Source organism: Mauremys reevesii, linkage group 13 (assembly GCF_016161935.1).
Source record: "Mauremys reevesii isolate NIE-2019 linkage group 13, ASM1616193v1, whole genome shotgun sequence".
In the NCBI taxonomy this organism is placed as follows: Eukaryota; Metazoa; Chordata; order Testudines; family Geoemydidae; genus Mauremys; species Mauremys reevesii.
Window position 1 is genome coordinate 7,032,264 of NC_052635.1, and position 14,776 is coordinate 7,047,039.

General features: G+C 54.6%; 1 protein-coding gene across 2 annotated transcripts; it reads right to left on the reverse strand.

Moving 5' to 3' along the window:
- Positions 1-949: 949 nt before the first annotated feature.
- LOC120381066 (mast cell protease 3-like) lies at positions 950-4,237 on the reverse strand. Of its 2 annotated transcripts, none has more exons than XM_039499109.1 (5): positions 4,165-4,237; positions 2,982-3,138; positions 2,618-2,753; positions 1,946-2,206; positions 950-1,190 (listed from the first exon to the last, which is right to left on the reverse strand). In XM_039499109.1, exons 1-5 carry the CDS (start codon positions 4,220-4,222, stop codon positions 1,041-1,043), a joined length of 762 nt encoding a protein of 253 aa, XP_039355043.1. In that variant the 5' UTR covers positions 4,223-4,237; the 3' UTR covers positions 950-1,040. The 2 variants fall into 2 exon arrangements, with proteins under 2 accessions (XP_039355043.1, XP_039355042.1); XM_039499108.1 differs by having other exon boundaries at positions 1,156-1,290; positions 4,165-4,222.
- Positions 4,238-14,776: the final 10,539 nt, after the last annotated feature.

The following is a 14,776-nucleotide window of genomic DNA, read 5'->3' on the forward strand; positions in this document are numbered from 1 at the left end:
CAAGCCAGCCCTATCCTTGGCAAGTTCATGTATCCGATAGTGATCCTGCAAGCAGGTAGCTGCTTAGTCACAAGGCTTCCCTTTTCCTTGTAGCCTGAATCTTGCTAAATTTACTTTGTATCAGCAGAGTCTGATTTTATTTCAGGCCTTAGACTTTACTCCAGGCCTCTTACAGCAGGTTGTGTGTCTCAGGATTTAGTTGGGGATTGGTCCTGCTTTGAGCAGGGGGTTGGACTAGATGACTCCCTGAGATCCCTTCCAACCTTGATATACTATGATTCTATGCTCTCTCTTCCTCCTACAACCTCCATGTCCATTCACCCCTTCAATCTATCCATCCTGCCACCCATCCCTCCTGCTCTCCCTACACATAAGCAAGTCTCCATCCTTCCCTCCTTCCCCACCTATCCCCTCCTTCCCTCCACCCATGCCCTGACTACCCATTGCTGTAGTATCCCATTGCTGTAGTATCTCAGCTTTTATAGCGCGATTCCAACTATTCCTCATTAGCATTTCCACACATAGTACACACTGCGGTTAGGACATGTGGTAGAAAAATCTGACTATTGGATATTTTGTAAGCAAAAACTACTCTTACTGTTAATTTTTACAATATCCCCCATGGGTACATCTTTTCCTGTTATCTTGTGGCATAGGGTCATTCTTTGGTCACTTACTGATGTCAAGCATTGCTTAAGCCTATGGCCTAATATGGCTAAGCTAAAATCTTACAGGCCTCAGCCTGTAGGCCTTGCGTTTGAGACCTCCTTTCTTAGATCCCTAATACCTAATTATCACTTCAACGACTGATCAATCTTATGCTTCTATAATGCTACAATTTAACTCTATTCAGCATAGAAAGATTATGAACAGCATAACACGTTAATTAATCATAACATCACACAAGAAATGAGCAAAGAAAACTAAAATCATTGGCTACACGTCCATCCATCCATCTGTGATAGGCAGCAGCCGGCCATTGCCATTGCTCTGCAATACCCATCTATCTCTCCACTCACACTAGAGATGGACGCTCCCCTCTAAGGCTTCAGCTTGCGCAGAGTTTTCTTGATCCAGCACACGTATTTGGAGAGCCTGGTAAACACACTGGGTGTTGACCAGTCACCAGTGCCATGGGAGACAACGCCCTGGGCCTTCCCATCACAGACCAGGGGGCCCCCGGAGTCACCCTGAGAAGCAAACACCAGGTGCAGGGTTACTGATGTCCAAGCAAAGGGGCAGCTGCATTCTGTATCCACGGTCCTGAAATCCAGCTCTGTATCCCCTTCCCTGTGGACTCACAATAAAGTTACTCCCAGGACCCACCTAGGGCTTCCACCCCAGGGAGCCAGACGGCCCCATACCTGATTTCTAGGATCTGGCCAGTTCCGGTATCTGATTTCTAGAATCCATCCCCGATTTCTTTAACCTGCTCAGTTCCCTCCCCTGATTCCAAATTTTGATATCCAGCATCTGGCTGACTCCTGGTCTTGATATCTAGGATCTCCAGCTGATTTCTCAGATCCAACCCTGGGTTCTTTATTCAGCAATGCCCTCTCTGACTCCTAGAATCCGTCTGATTCCCAACCCTGATTTCTGGGATCTGTCCCTCACTATTACGATCCATCCCTGATTTCCAGGATGTGGCTGATTCTTGTCCCTGATTTCTAGAACCTGTGGAACATCCAGATGATTTCTGTCCCTGATTTCTGGGATCTAGCCAGTTCCTGTCCCAAATTATTAGGATAAATTCCTCATTTGAAATATCTGCCTGGTTCTTGTCCCTGATTTCTAGTCTCCATTCCTGATTCCTAGGATCTGGCGAATTCTGGTTCCTGGTTCCCAGGATCTGCCTGGCTCACTATGGATCCTGACTCTCCCCATTCTGCCCAGCCCTGTCAGTCTTCTGTTCTAGGAGCACCGCGTGCCCCTGTCCCACACTCACCAGGAATGGTGCCTTCCTCTCCTGGGGGTCCCCCACACACAGCATCCTGGATGGGACATAGTGCAGAATGGGCCGAGACAGACACATACATTTCCCCATGACCGTCAGTTCCACCTCCTGCAGGGTCGGGGAGGGCTGGGCGTTTGTCTTGATACTAGTCTGGCCCCAGCCAGCCACGCTACACACTGCCCCCTTCTTCACCTTCTCCTGGGACAGGGGGATGGTGCCCACAGTCTGGGTCATCTCGGCCTTATTCCACAGCTGTGATGCAGGGGAGAGAAAGAAGGGACAACAAACTCCTGTTCGGGGATTGATCAGTCATGGAGGGATAGGGTTAGATGGGACCAGGTGAGGCATCCCCATGAGAACTGTGCAAATCTGTGATGCCCACTTGGGGCTTGGTGATGGGATGGAGGCGGTACCTGCAGCAGTGTAGGTCACTGGGGGTGGAGTGATGGGACAGGGTCAGTACCTGCTGCAGTATGTGGCAACTTGGTTGGGGGGAGGAATGAAAGTGGTACCTGCAGCAGTGTGAGGACACTGGGGGGTGGGGTGATGGGATGGGGGCGGTACCTGCTGCAGTGTGAGGTCACTAGGGAGGTGATGGGATGGGGGCGGTACCTGCAGCAGTGTGACGTCACAGGGAGTGGGGTGATGGGATGAGGATGGTACCTGCAACAGCATAATGTCATTTTCAAATGTCTCGTCATTGAATTCTGGATGGGGGATTCGGCGACGTACCCAAATCTTCTGCCTCCCCAGTTCATCTATTGCAAAGTTGTGGGCCCCCAGCAGCACAGAGATGTTACTGTGAAATACAAGGACACAGGTGCTACAGACAGGCCAATACTCTGGATTCTGTCATGGGTCACTAATCGTGTTAAAGTGGCTGTGTGTAGATGCTGCCTGGCACTCAGGTCAATGTTCAGAAGCCAGCACTCCAGGGCCTTTCCCCTACTGGATGGGGGTCAGCTTTGACCTGGCCCAAGGTTAGGAGAATGGCTGGCTCCGGGACAGGGGATCTTGTATTTCTTACCCCAAGTTGCAGTTACAATGAGCTGCTGTCACCACCACGTCCTCCCGGATCAGGAACCCTCCACACATGTTTCCTCCTTTCCCTTCTCTCTCTATTTTCACAAAGGCCATGTAGGGTCTGGAGTGAGGCCGGGCTTCCTGGCCTCCAATGATCTCCCCTGGCAGAGGTGCCAAGAGAAGGAGTTAGTTCAGGCCCCTAGCCAGCCAGCTTGTGTATCCGTCTGCTAACTGAGATCAGGGCCTCCATTGTCCTCAGTGTGCACAGACCCCATTGAGACCAGGGCATCTGTTGTGCCGAGTGCTGTGCAGATGCCAATTGAGATCAGGGCCTCCATTGTCCTCTGCGTGCACAGACCCCATCGAGATCAGGGCCCCTGTTGTGCCGAGTGCTGTGCAGACGCCGACTGAGATCAGGGTCTCCATTGTCCTCAGCGTGCACAGACCCCATCGAGATCAGGGCCCCTGTTGTGATGAGTCCTGTGCAAATACTGACTGAGATCAGGCCCCCATCCTGCCCAGGCACGGCAGAGAAACAGAGCGAGAATCCCTGCTCCAGAGGGTTTACGCAGACACAAGATGGATCCTCATCCCCATTTCACACACTGGGAAATCCAGGTACAATGAGGAAAAGTGACTCACTCCAGATAACTGGTGTAGGGTGCAGTAGAATTGGAAAAAGAACCCAGGAGTCCTGTTTCCCATCCCCCCCTGCTCTAACCACACAGGCCACACAGAGCTGCATTTCCTGTCTAGGAGCTGACCTTCACATCAGCCCTTACTGAGTTTGTGCCACCACCCTCCCAGGGGATTTATTATGGTGGCATCAGCCCTCTCCCCTCCCTCTGCCCCTTTAGCTCCCTGCCCACCTGCCCCTACACCCCAAAGCTCCCCAGCTGGGTCCTGGGCACCGATATCGGATCTGGGGCTCCTCAGCTTTGTCCTGGGCACACACATACTCATAAGTGCACCCAGACCCCACAACCCTGAGGCTCGCCAGTGGGGCCCTGGGTAAACACTGATCGCCCCCCAGGCCCCACAACACTCCGGCTGGGTGCTGGGGACACACTGATGGCCCTGGTGGAAGCATCTAACTCTGGGAAGGAACCTGGGTTTGCAGAGAGCTCCAATCGCACCAGGCTCTGCTCCCTATTAGGTTAGGGTGGCCTGTCCCCTCCCGTACTCACCAGCCTGAGCCCCGGGGGGCAAGACAAAGGCCATGGGGAACAGCAGCAGCAGCAGCATCTTCAGAGGGAGACGGGGAAGGAGATGACTGTGTCTGCCTCTGGGGTCACTTATGAGACTGGCCAGGAGAAAAGGAAAGGGAGGGGCTGGGTCCCCCCCAAGTGACGTTTGGCTTAGGGGAAACCGCAACCTCTGGATCCTGCCAGGGAGGAGTTCACACATAGGGTAAAGCAGTCATCAGCCACCCTGCAGAGCTAGCAGAGAGCAGCCCTTGGGATGTGTATATCTGGGGCCTTGCACCCCTTTGGGCTGCGTACCGGTGGCCCTGCACACCCTGGTGGCTGAGTAGCTATAGGGCCTTGCATCACTGGGGGGCTGTGCACATTTGGGGCCCTTCAGCCCTTGGGGCTGGGCACATATGACTTTCTGCTCCCCTGGGACTGTTCACATCTGGGGCCCTGCACCCTCAGGCTATTCATATCTGGGGCCTTGCACCCCTGGAGGCTGTGCACATCTGGGGCCCCTTACCCCTCGGGCTATTCATATCTGGGGCCCTGCACCCCTGGAGGCTGTGCACATCTGGGGCCACTATGCTCTCTCCCCTCATCAACTTGAGCCCTATGAAACAGGAGTATGAGCAGCAGCTCGGGAGGGGGCATCTGCCTGGGAGGTGGGTTACAGGCCTGGATGAACAGCTTGGAGGCAGGGCAGGAAACCTCAGGGCCATGCACTCCTGGGTGTGGGTGGGGGACCTGCCATCTCAGCGCTTGGACAAGGGATGTAAAAATTGCTTTAAAAAGTTAACCAGTTAAACGATTAAAATTATATCATGTAACTGGTTAACCGTTAACCGAGGTGGGCTGGGGAGAAAAGGAATGGGGACCCGCCGGGGTGGCTGGAGCTGGAGCTGATCCAGCCCGCCGGGGTCAGGGCTGGAGTCCCACCAAGGCCGCTCCAGCTCGCCTGGCCCAGTGTGGCTGGAGCTGCGTTCGCTCCAGCCCCCTGCAGTCAAGGTCCCGCTGGCCCACCCTGCTTCAGCCAGGGCTGCGCCAAGCAGCCCGTCCCACCACGGCCGAGCCTGGGCTCCAATTGGCCCGGTGCAGCTGGGGCTGCTCCAGCCTGCTGGGGTCCCACTGGCCTGGCAAGGTCCACTCCAGCCCGCTGGGTCTGCTTGGGCCCGCCATGGCTGGGACTCGGGTCCCACTGGCCCGGTGCAGCCGGATCTGAGGCTGCTGCAGCCCGCGGCAGCCAGAGTCCCACCGGCCTGGCCGGGGCCGTTCCAGCCTGGCATGGCCGGGGTCCTGCTGGCCCACCCTGCTGCAGTGCCCCAGCCCACCCGGCCTGCTGGGGCTGCGTCCTGTATACGGTCACAGTCCTGGTTCACTGGTAAGCCTAATGCCTACCAGCTAACGGGTTACATCCCTAGCTTGGACCCTCCACCACACCAGCTGGGGTGGGGAGGGTGGAAAACGGGAGGTGCCATCTGGGCCCCCTCAGCCGCTGAGTCCATCCTGGTGGGGCCACGGGCATTGCAGGGCTGCGCACACCCTGGGCAGTGCCCTGCAGCCCTGCTGAGAGGGAGGGAAGAAGCTCAGCTGCTAAGAGGAGAGGCCTGGTCTGAGGCCCATGTTGTGGTTAACACGACCTCATTTCAGTGTTTCTCTGCAACAGGAAGGCAGACTCACTTGTCTGCTGTCTTGCTAAGCAACACCACCCCGCTCCCTCCTTGCGTCCCGGTGAAGGAGCTGGAGGAAGGTTCCTCAGCGGCCTGGTGCCTTCCACCGCTGGAGATGCAGCACATCTGGGCACTGGATCAGCCTGGAGCCATACACATCTGGGGCGGAGCTGAGCCCTGAGGCAGCTTGCACTGACACCCTCCCTCCCCGGGTCCGTGGATGCTCTGAGTGGGGCATGTGGCTAGGGATGAGACATCCACTGACGCGGCTTTTCTGGCCTCTTCCTCCAGGTGCCTGGGTCGGCGCAGAGATGTGCGTGGGGGGGACACCTCAGTGTCATGTTTCCATCTGCCCGGCCTCAGCCATCTCTGTTCCTGGAAACCCCCCCACACATGCTGCAGGGAACATCAGGCCCAGCTGGGTCTCACCCCCCCTTATAGCTGAGCCCCTGGAGCTGGGAGCTGCCCATCCTGGTGCCAGGCACAGCTGTGCCCCCCCGCACCGTCCCCCAGCAGCCGTGCACCACTGGATACTGTAGAAGCAGTAAAGAATCCTGTGGCACCTTATAGACTAACAGGGCACATCTGGAGCGGAGCTGAAGGAGGTGGCTCAGCAGCTAACAGCAGAGTCCGAGCTCTCTCCCTGGCTTGGTGCTACTGTGGGGGGAGCCGTGGTCTGACCAAGACTCAGCTCAGCTTCTGGTGGGAACCCAGCTCCTTGATCCTGCTCAGCTGCCCCTCTCCCCCGCAGAGGAGATGTGAGTTGGGGGGGGCCATGAGTCAGAGAGATCAGACTCTGTCACAGCACCGCTTCCCACAGACACCTGGACTGGGGCCAAGGAGTGAAATGGTGAATCTGCTTCTCAACCCCCTCTCAAGTCAGCAAATACTGGATGGGCGTTGGTGCACCCTGGATGAGAAAGGCCTTGTGTTCCATTTCCCATCCCCCCGGAGTCACCCATTTCCTGTCCTGGGGCTGGATTGGAGCCAAAGCCCCCTGGCGGGGAAAGGCCCCATGTCCATTCCCCACCCACCCTCACACGAAGGGTCACTGTGTAGGGTGAGGCTGTATCCCATAAGGACCTGCTCCCATTACACTGCGGGAGGGGCTGAGTGGACTCCAGGTACCTGCTCCTGGCCATACGTATTACAGGGGCTCATTGCATGTTTGGCACTTCTGAAAATCACCCCATTGGGAGATGCTGGGTGCTGAACTTCCATGGGATTGATCCCCAGCACTTGACAGGATGGGCTGGGGATTGTAAAGGGGGTCAGGGTGTTAAGGGCCCAACACCCACTGAAAGTCAATGGGATTTCAGCACCTCACTGCAAAAGGCTTTGAACATCCCAGCCTGGCTATGTGAGAGAGCTGTTATTTCAGGTAAAATGGGACCATGTGGGGCCTAGAATCTCAGGGTTGGAAGGGACCTCAGGAGGTTATCTAGTGTACCCCCCTGCTCAAAGCAGGACCAATCCCCAGACAGATTTTTGCTCTGGTCCCTAAATGGCCCCCTCAAGGATTGAATTCACAACCCTGAGTTTAGCAAGCCAATGCTCAAACCACTTGAGTTAGCCCTCCCCCCTCAGCTGTCTTGTCATTATATTATGAATGGGGGATTTGGCGATGTACCAGATCGTCTGTGTCCCCGGTTCCTCTATTTCAATGTTGTGGGCCCCCAGCAGCTCGGTGATGTTACTATGAAATACAAGGGGATGCAGATACTGCAGACAGGCCACTACTATGGATTCAATTCAGGGTTGTTAAGCTTGTTAAAGTGGGTGTGTGTAGATGCTACCTTGGATTCAGGATGAATGTACGGAAGCCAATGCTCGGGGGATGGGGGGCAGCCTTGAACTGGTCCAGGACAGGGACCGGCTGGCTCAGGGACAGAGGATCTTCCATTTTTTACCCCAGGTTGCAGTTACAAAGAGCTGTCGTCAGCACCACGTCCTCTTGGATCAGGAATCCCCTGCAATCTTTTGCTCTTTTTTCTTCTGTCTCTGTGTTCACAAAGGCCATGTAGGGTCTGGAGGGAGGCTGGGCTTCCTGTCCCGCGATGATCTCCCCTGTCAGTGCCCCCAAAACAAAGAGTTAGTTCAGGCCCCAAATTCTGCAAGCTGGTGAACCCCTCCCCTGACTGAGACCAGGGCTCTGTTGTGCCAGGCACTGCAGAGATTTGGACCGAGATCAGGACCCCCACTGTGCCAAGCGCTGCACCGATCATGATGGCAATCAGGGCCCCATTGTACCAGGTGCGGCACAGAATCCCTGCCCCAGGGCATTTAAAGGAAGCAGCCTTATCCCCCTTTCACAGACTGGGAAGTCCAGGCACAAGGAGATAAAGTGACTCACTCCAAGTCACTGCCAGCGTGCACGGTGGAACTGCAAAATGAACCCAGGGGTCTCCCCCGCTCTAACCACAGGCTGTACAGATCTGCCATCCCTGTCCTGGCACTGGCTGTTCACACACTGATGCCACCCCGAGACCTTATGGCCCTGGGGCTCTCCAGTTGTGTCCTGGGCACACACCAGCCCCCTGATCCCACCGCACCCCAGCTGGGTGCATGGGACACACCAATGGCTCTGGGGAAAGCATCTGACTCTGGGGAGGAGTCAGGCTTTGTAGACAGCTCTGATAGCCCCATCACCTACTAGGCTGGGGATATTATTCCCCGTGTACTCCCCAGCCTCAGCCCCAGGGCGGGAGGGAACAGGAGCTGCAGTAGCATTGTCAGAGGGAGCCCGGGAAAAGGGCTGATGTGTCTGCCTCGGGGGTCACTTATAGACCTGGCTGGGGGAGAGGGAAAGGGAGATGCTGCCCCCACAGGTGATGCTTGACTCAGGGCAAACCCCAGCCCCCTGGGAGGAATTCACATGTTGGGTAAGTCAATCAGCAGCTGCCCTGCAGAGCTAGCACAAAGCATCTGGCCAGGGCTGTGCATCTGTGGGCTGGAAATATCTAGGATCCTGCATCCCTGGGGGCTGTGCACATCTGGGACCCTGTACCCAGTGCCGGATTAACGCAGGGGCTTTAGGGGCTGCAGCCCAGGGCCCCTGGAAAAATATCTCCAGGCCACCAAAAGTCCAGAACTTTTTGCAGGGCTCCTTAGCCCAGGGCCTGGGCTGCAGCCATTAGGCTGCATTATTAGGCCCTGCCTGGCAGGGGAAGGGGAGGCGGCTCCATGCGCTGCCGTTCCTCCCTGCTGGGCTGCTAACAGGGAAGCTCCGTCCACACGCTGCCAGCACCTGCAGGCGCTGCCCCCACAGCTCCCATTGGCTGGGAATCACGGCCAATGGGAGCTGCAGGATTGGTGCCTGCAGGCGAGGACAGTGCATGGAGCCACCTGCCCCCCCCGGCCACAGCCAGGGAGATTCCAGTAGCTTCCGGCACTGGCGTGGGGCCAGGGCTGCTGTGCCACCAAATGGGATCTGCCCCAGGTGAGCGCCCCATCCCCCCATCCCTGCCCCAGCCCTGAGCCCCCTCCCGCACCCGAACTCCCGCCCAGACCTCCCACCCCCACCACAACCTCCTGCCCTGAGCCAGCTCCCACACTCCAAACCCATTGACCCTAGCATGGAGCCCCCTTCTCCAACCCAAATCCCCCATCCCCAGGCCCATCCCAGAACCCGCACCCCCAGACGGAGCCCTCACACCCTCCTGCACCCCAACCTCTGCCCCAGCCTGGAGCCCCCTCCTGCACTCTGAACCCCTCATTTTTGGCCCCACCCCAGAGCTTAGGGGAAGCCCCGAGACTCTTCCCCACCCCTCATATGTGACCATTTTGTTCTAAATTAGGAAAAATATTATTTATACAGGGGCCACACCAAATCTAACAGCCCTGGGCCCACAGAAGACATAGGAGCAGCACTGTCAGATTTGTGGGGTGGGGCATCTGCATGGGGGTGTGTTCTCCGGCTGAGTGGATGCAAGGCAGGAAACCTCAGGGTCATGTGATAAGGGCCTTGGGTGGGAGTCTTGCTGTCTCCGCGCTTGAACCCCCAATCTCACCAACTGGGGGTGGGAGGGCGAAAAAGGGGCATCGCCCTCTGCAGCCACTTAGCCGCTGAGTTCATTCTGGTGGAGCCCTGGGCATTGCAGGGCTGCGCTCACCCTGGGCAGTGCCCTGCAGCCCTGCTGAGTGGGGGGAGGTGGCTCAGCTGCTAAGAAGAGGGGCCCAGTTTGAGGTGCAGGCTGTGGCTAACCCGGCCTCGTCTCAGCATCTCTCTGCACTGGGAGGGCTCCTGTGTCTGGTTGGGACCTTTAGAAGCTGCAGGCTCACAGCCTCACTGGCCTGGTGACTTGCAAAGCAACCCCCCCCACACACACACACACACCCCACCTCTGCTCCGTGCATGCACCAAGTGGGGCATGTGGCTAGGGCTGAGACAGCCGCTGACACGGCTTTGCTGGCCTCTTCCTCCAGGCGCCTGGGTCGGAGCAGAGATGTGGGGGAGGGGGAGACCCCAGTGTGATGTTTCCACCGTCCGTTCCTGGAAACCCCACCACACAGGCTGGGCGGAAGATCAGGCCCAGCTGGGTCACACCCCTGCATAGCTGAGCCCCTGGAGCCCTGCCCAGTGGGGGCTGCCTGTTCTGGTGCCAGGCACAGCTGGGGCACACCTAGTTAGGACTGCGCAGCAGCCGTGCACCACTCGGTACTGGGCACAGCTGGAGCAGAGCTGGGGGAGGTGGCTCAGCAGCTAATAACAGCGTCTGAGCTCTCGCCCCGGCTTGGTGCTACTGTGGTGGGAGCCGTGGTTTTATCAAGATGCAGCTCAGCTTCCGGTGGGGCCCCTTGATCCTTCTTAACAGCCCCTCTCCCCTGCAGAGGGGATGTGAGCTGGGGGGGAGGGACATGGGAGTAGATCCCCTCCTCTGTATCAGCGTTGCCTCCCACAAGCTTCTAGATTTGGAGGGCCTTAAATACTGAATCTGATTCTCAGTCTCGCTGAGCCAGCCAGTCTTGGATGGGAGCTGGTGCCCCCTAAAGGAGAAAGGCTCCATGTCCCATCCCCCACCCCCCTGAGCCAGCCGGTCCCTGCCCTGGAGCTGGATCGGAGCCAGCACCCCCTGGAGCAGAAAGGCTCCATGTCCCATTCCTCACCCACCCTCACATTAAGGGTCGCTGGGTAGTGAGAGGTTGGATGCCAAGAGAAGCTGCTTCCATTGCACGGAATGTGGGGCTGAGTGGACTCCAGTGTGTACCAGCTCCTGGCCATATCTTCTAGGAGGCCCATTGCATGTTCAGCACTTGTAAAAATCTCCCCATATCTCCTCAGTGGGAGATGCTGGGCGCTGAGCTTCCATGGGATTGAGCCCCAGCATGTGACAGGATGGGTTGGGCCTTGTAAAGAAGAATCGGGGTGTTGGGGCCCAACGCCAACTGAAGCTAAATAGGATTTTGACACCTCGCTCCTGCAGGTGGCTTTGAACATCCCCGCCTGGCTGTGTGTGATAGTGGTGGCCAGCTGTAAAGGTCCTGGATGGAATTAAATACCCACAAAGGCTGAATGTCACTTCAATACACTGATGCTGGCAGACAGAGAACAGGGAGTGAAATTATCAAGCAAAAACAGGCACCATCTGAGCTGAGACACTGCAGCAATGGGTAACACTGTCAGGGGATGGAGGATGGATGGATGGATGGGGTTTGTGGGGATGGAGGGAAGGATGTAGATTTGTGTATGCATACGGAGAGAGGAAGGGATGAATGAAAGTGTGAATGGATAGAAGGGTGTGGATGGGCATAGAGTGATGCATGGATAGAAGGGTGCGGATGGATGGATAGAAGAGTGTGGATGGGGCAGGATGGATAGATGAAGGGGGTGGATGGACATGGATGGATTGTAGAGTGTGGATGGGAAAGGAAGGATGGATAGATAGATGGTGTGGATGGGGAGAGATGGATAGATGGAAGAAAGAGGAGGAAATGCCGTGAAGGTGTAAAGGTTTCTGTCACACTGATGCTGGTAGAGCTGGAGATCTGACAGTAAGGATGGGCCATTATACCATCTCCTTCATCCAACCATGCAGCACAGGCCAGAGCACCCACCCCAGGGGATCTTAATTACCCCTTCGTCTCTCTTTCCCCACATGGGCTCCCCTGTGTCTGTGAACCCTGCTCATCTTAACACAGACCCCAGACCCCTCTGCTCTTTGTTCTCTTGACTCAATCCCATGCTCAGCTGCCTCTGCTCGGCGGTATTCTGTCTCAGCAGGGTTGGCCATTCCTGGCCAGACAGTCCTAGTGGCTCTATGTCTCGAATACCTGCCCTGATCTCCCATGTCCTATGGAGCAAATCAATTCCACCTGCAAGGGGGAGTGATGTCAAGGAGAATGGGTCACACAGAGACAGATCACCCAACAGTTCCACAGCTCCTGCCCCCAGGGCTGCCTGGGCTTGGATCCCCACTCTGGGATTTGCCTCCTGGCACATGGGATCACAGTGCCATTCACTCAAATTTGGCCTGGCCCTCCCCCTCAGCAATGCAGCAGCTACTCTGGATTTCGAGGCTTCGGGAGTTCATTCATTTCCCAGGAAGGCAACCCTTGGAGTTTGTTACCTTCATTTTTATTCATTGCAGGGTGTGGTAAATGAGCGGGGGAGGGGGAGGGCAGCTCCCTTTTATGGACACCCAACCCGTCAGCTATAAAAATCCTTCTTAGCAGCTGTTCTCTACTTGCTTTACCTGTAAAGGGTTTAGAAGTCTCACTGACATGCTTAGGTAAGAGGAACTGAGTTGGCACCTGGCCAGAAGAGCCAATGGGAAGACTAGACACTTTTAAAATTGGAAAAGAAACTTCCCCTCTGGGGCTGTGTGTTGTTCTCTCGGCTGGAGAGACAGAGCAGCAGCTATGCTGTAAGAAGCTTGGGCCAGGTATAAAAATTCATCAATATTCATACCTAGAATTACTCATTTGGAACTACAGAGGTATAAGTAGAACAGGAAATGGTTAGTTAGACACGATCAAGTTTATCTCTTTATTTTGGGCTTGTGGATTCCTCTGTGCTAAAACAGGTACTTCTGTTTTCTTTTGTAACCTTTAAGCTGGACCCCAAGAAAGCCATTCTTGGTGTTTAATCCTTTTCAGTTGCTCTTTTAATATCTAGAAACAGCCTGATTTTCCAGATGTGTTTTCTTTCTTTTTTTAATAAAATTTAGGTTTTTTAAGAACATGATTGGATTCCTGTGTCTTAGGAGTAAAGAGGTCTGTGCATATGTTATTCATTAGCTACTAAGAGGAACAAGGGGTTCCAGGTTCAGCTGGTGGCAACAGCTGATTTCTTTTTCTTTTCCTTTTCTCGGCTCTTCCCCGGGGGTGGGGTGAGAGAGCTTGAGGGTACCCCACAGGCAGGAATTCCCAAGGGCGGCTTCCTGGGCTCTCAAAGGGGTTCTGCACTTGGGTGGTGGCAGCACTACGACCCAAGGCCAGGGGCATATGTAACCTTGGATAACACAATCCCGCAGTGGCATGTATTATTTTTGTAAAGTCCTTGTTGGCCTCCATCTTCTGCACTCGGAGTGCCAGAGTGGGGAATCAGCCCAGACACTATGGGTACAAAGCAAAGAGCAAAAAGAAGCAGCAGGCATAGTGTGGTGGGGGAGGGGATGGAACAAATGAGGGCCTAGGGATCGATTGTTTCATTTTCAGGTGGTTCAGGGGCAAGCACACTCCACGGCTCAATGTGAGTTTAACTAAGATCTTTGGGGCAGGGAGAGTCTTTCTGTTCTGAGAATGTTCAGCGCCTGGTGCATTGAGATCCTGGGATATGACTCAGGCTTCCCCAACAGAAATAACCAATGCTAGTAATAATAACACAGACCCACATCAATTTAAAAGTGGTGTCATTGGTCTACCCAGGACTCGGGAGGCCTTCTCTACATGGGAAAGTGGCTGCAACTTGACTTCAATCAGTTTTAAACCCACGGTGCAGGTGCTTGGATGTTGGGTAAGCAGTGGGGGAGGGGGGCATCAGCAAGTCAGACTGAATGAGGACAACAGTCCCTTCACAGAGTCCATGGAGGATCCATCAATGGGTACCGAAGCCGATTTAAAGGACAGGTTACAAACCTTAGTTAATAGTTCCGCAACTTCACATTTGAGTTCTTTCAGAACTCTTGGGTGAAGGCCATCTGGTCCCGGTGACTTGTTAATGTTGAGTTTATCAATTAATTCCAAAACCTCCTCTAGTGATACTTCAATCTGTGACAGTTCCTCAGATTTGTCACCTACAAAAGCCAGCTCAGGTTTGGGAATCTCCCTAACATCCTCAGCCAATATTTAAAAAGGGCTCTAGGGGTGATCCCGGCAATTACAGACCGGTAAGTCTAACGTCGGTACCGGGCAAATTAATTGAAACAATAGTAAAGAATAAAATTGTCAGACACATAGAAAAACATAAACTCTTGAGCAATAGTCAACATGGTTTCTGTAAAGGGAAATCGTGTTTTACTAATCTATTAGAGTTCTTTGAAGGGGTCAACAAACATGTGGACAAGGGGGATCCGGTGGACATAGTGTACTTAGATTTCCAGAAAGCCTTTGACAAGGTCCCTCACCAAAGGCTCTTACGTAAATTAAGCTGTCATGGGATAAAAGGAAAGGTCCTTTCATGGATTGAGAACTGGTTAAAGGACAGGGAACAAAGGGTAGGAATTAATGGTAAATTCTCAGAATGGGGAGGGGTAACTAGTGGTATTCCCCAAGGGTCAGTCCTAGGACCAATCCTATTCAATTTATTCATAAATGATCTGGAGAAAGGGGTAAACAGTGAGGTGGCAAAGTTTGCAGATGATACTAAACTACTCAAGATAGTTAAGACCAAAGCAGATTGTGAAGAACTTCAAAAAGATCTCACAAAACTAAGAATCCTGTGGCACCTTATAGACTAACAGACGTTTTGCAGCATGAGCTTTCGTGGGTGAATACCCACT

Bases quoted from the DNA above. Each gene is read 5' to 3' on its own strand.
- LOC120381066 (XM_039499109.1), bottom strand. From the start codon at position 4,222: ATGCTGCTGCTGCTGCTGTTCCCCATGGCCTTTGTCTTGCCCCCCGGG. The intron at 3,139-4,164 runs GTGAGTACGGGA...CACCTCTGCCAG, and splicing joins GCCCCCCGGGGCTCAGGCTG to GGGAGATCATTGGAGGCCAG. The intron at 2,207-2,617 runs GTACCATCCTCA...CCTGCATCACAG, and splicing joins ATGACATTATGCTGTTGCAG to CTGTGGAATAAGGCCGAGAT.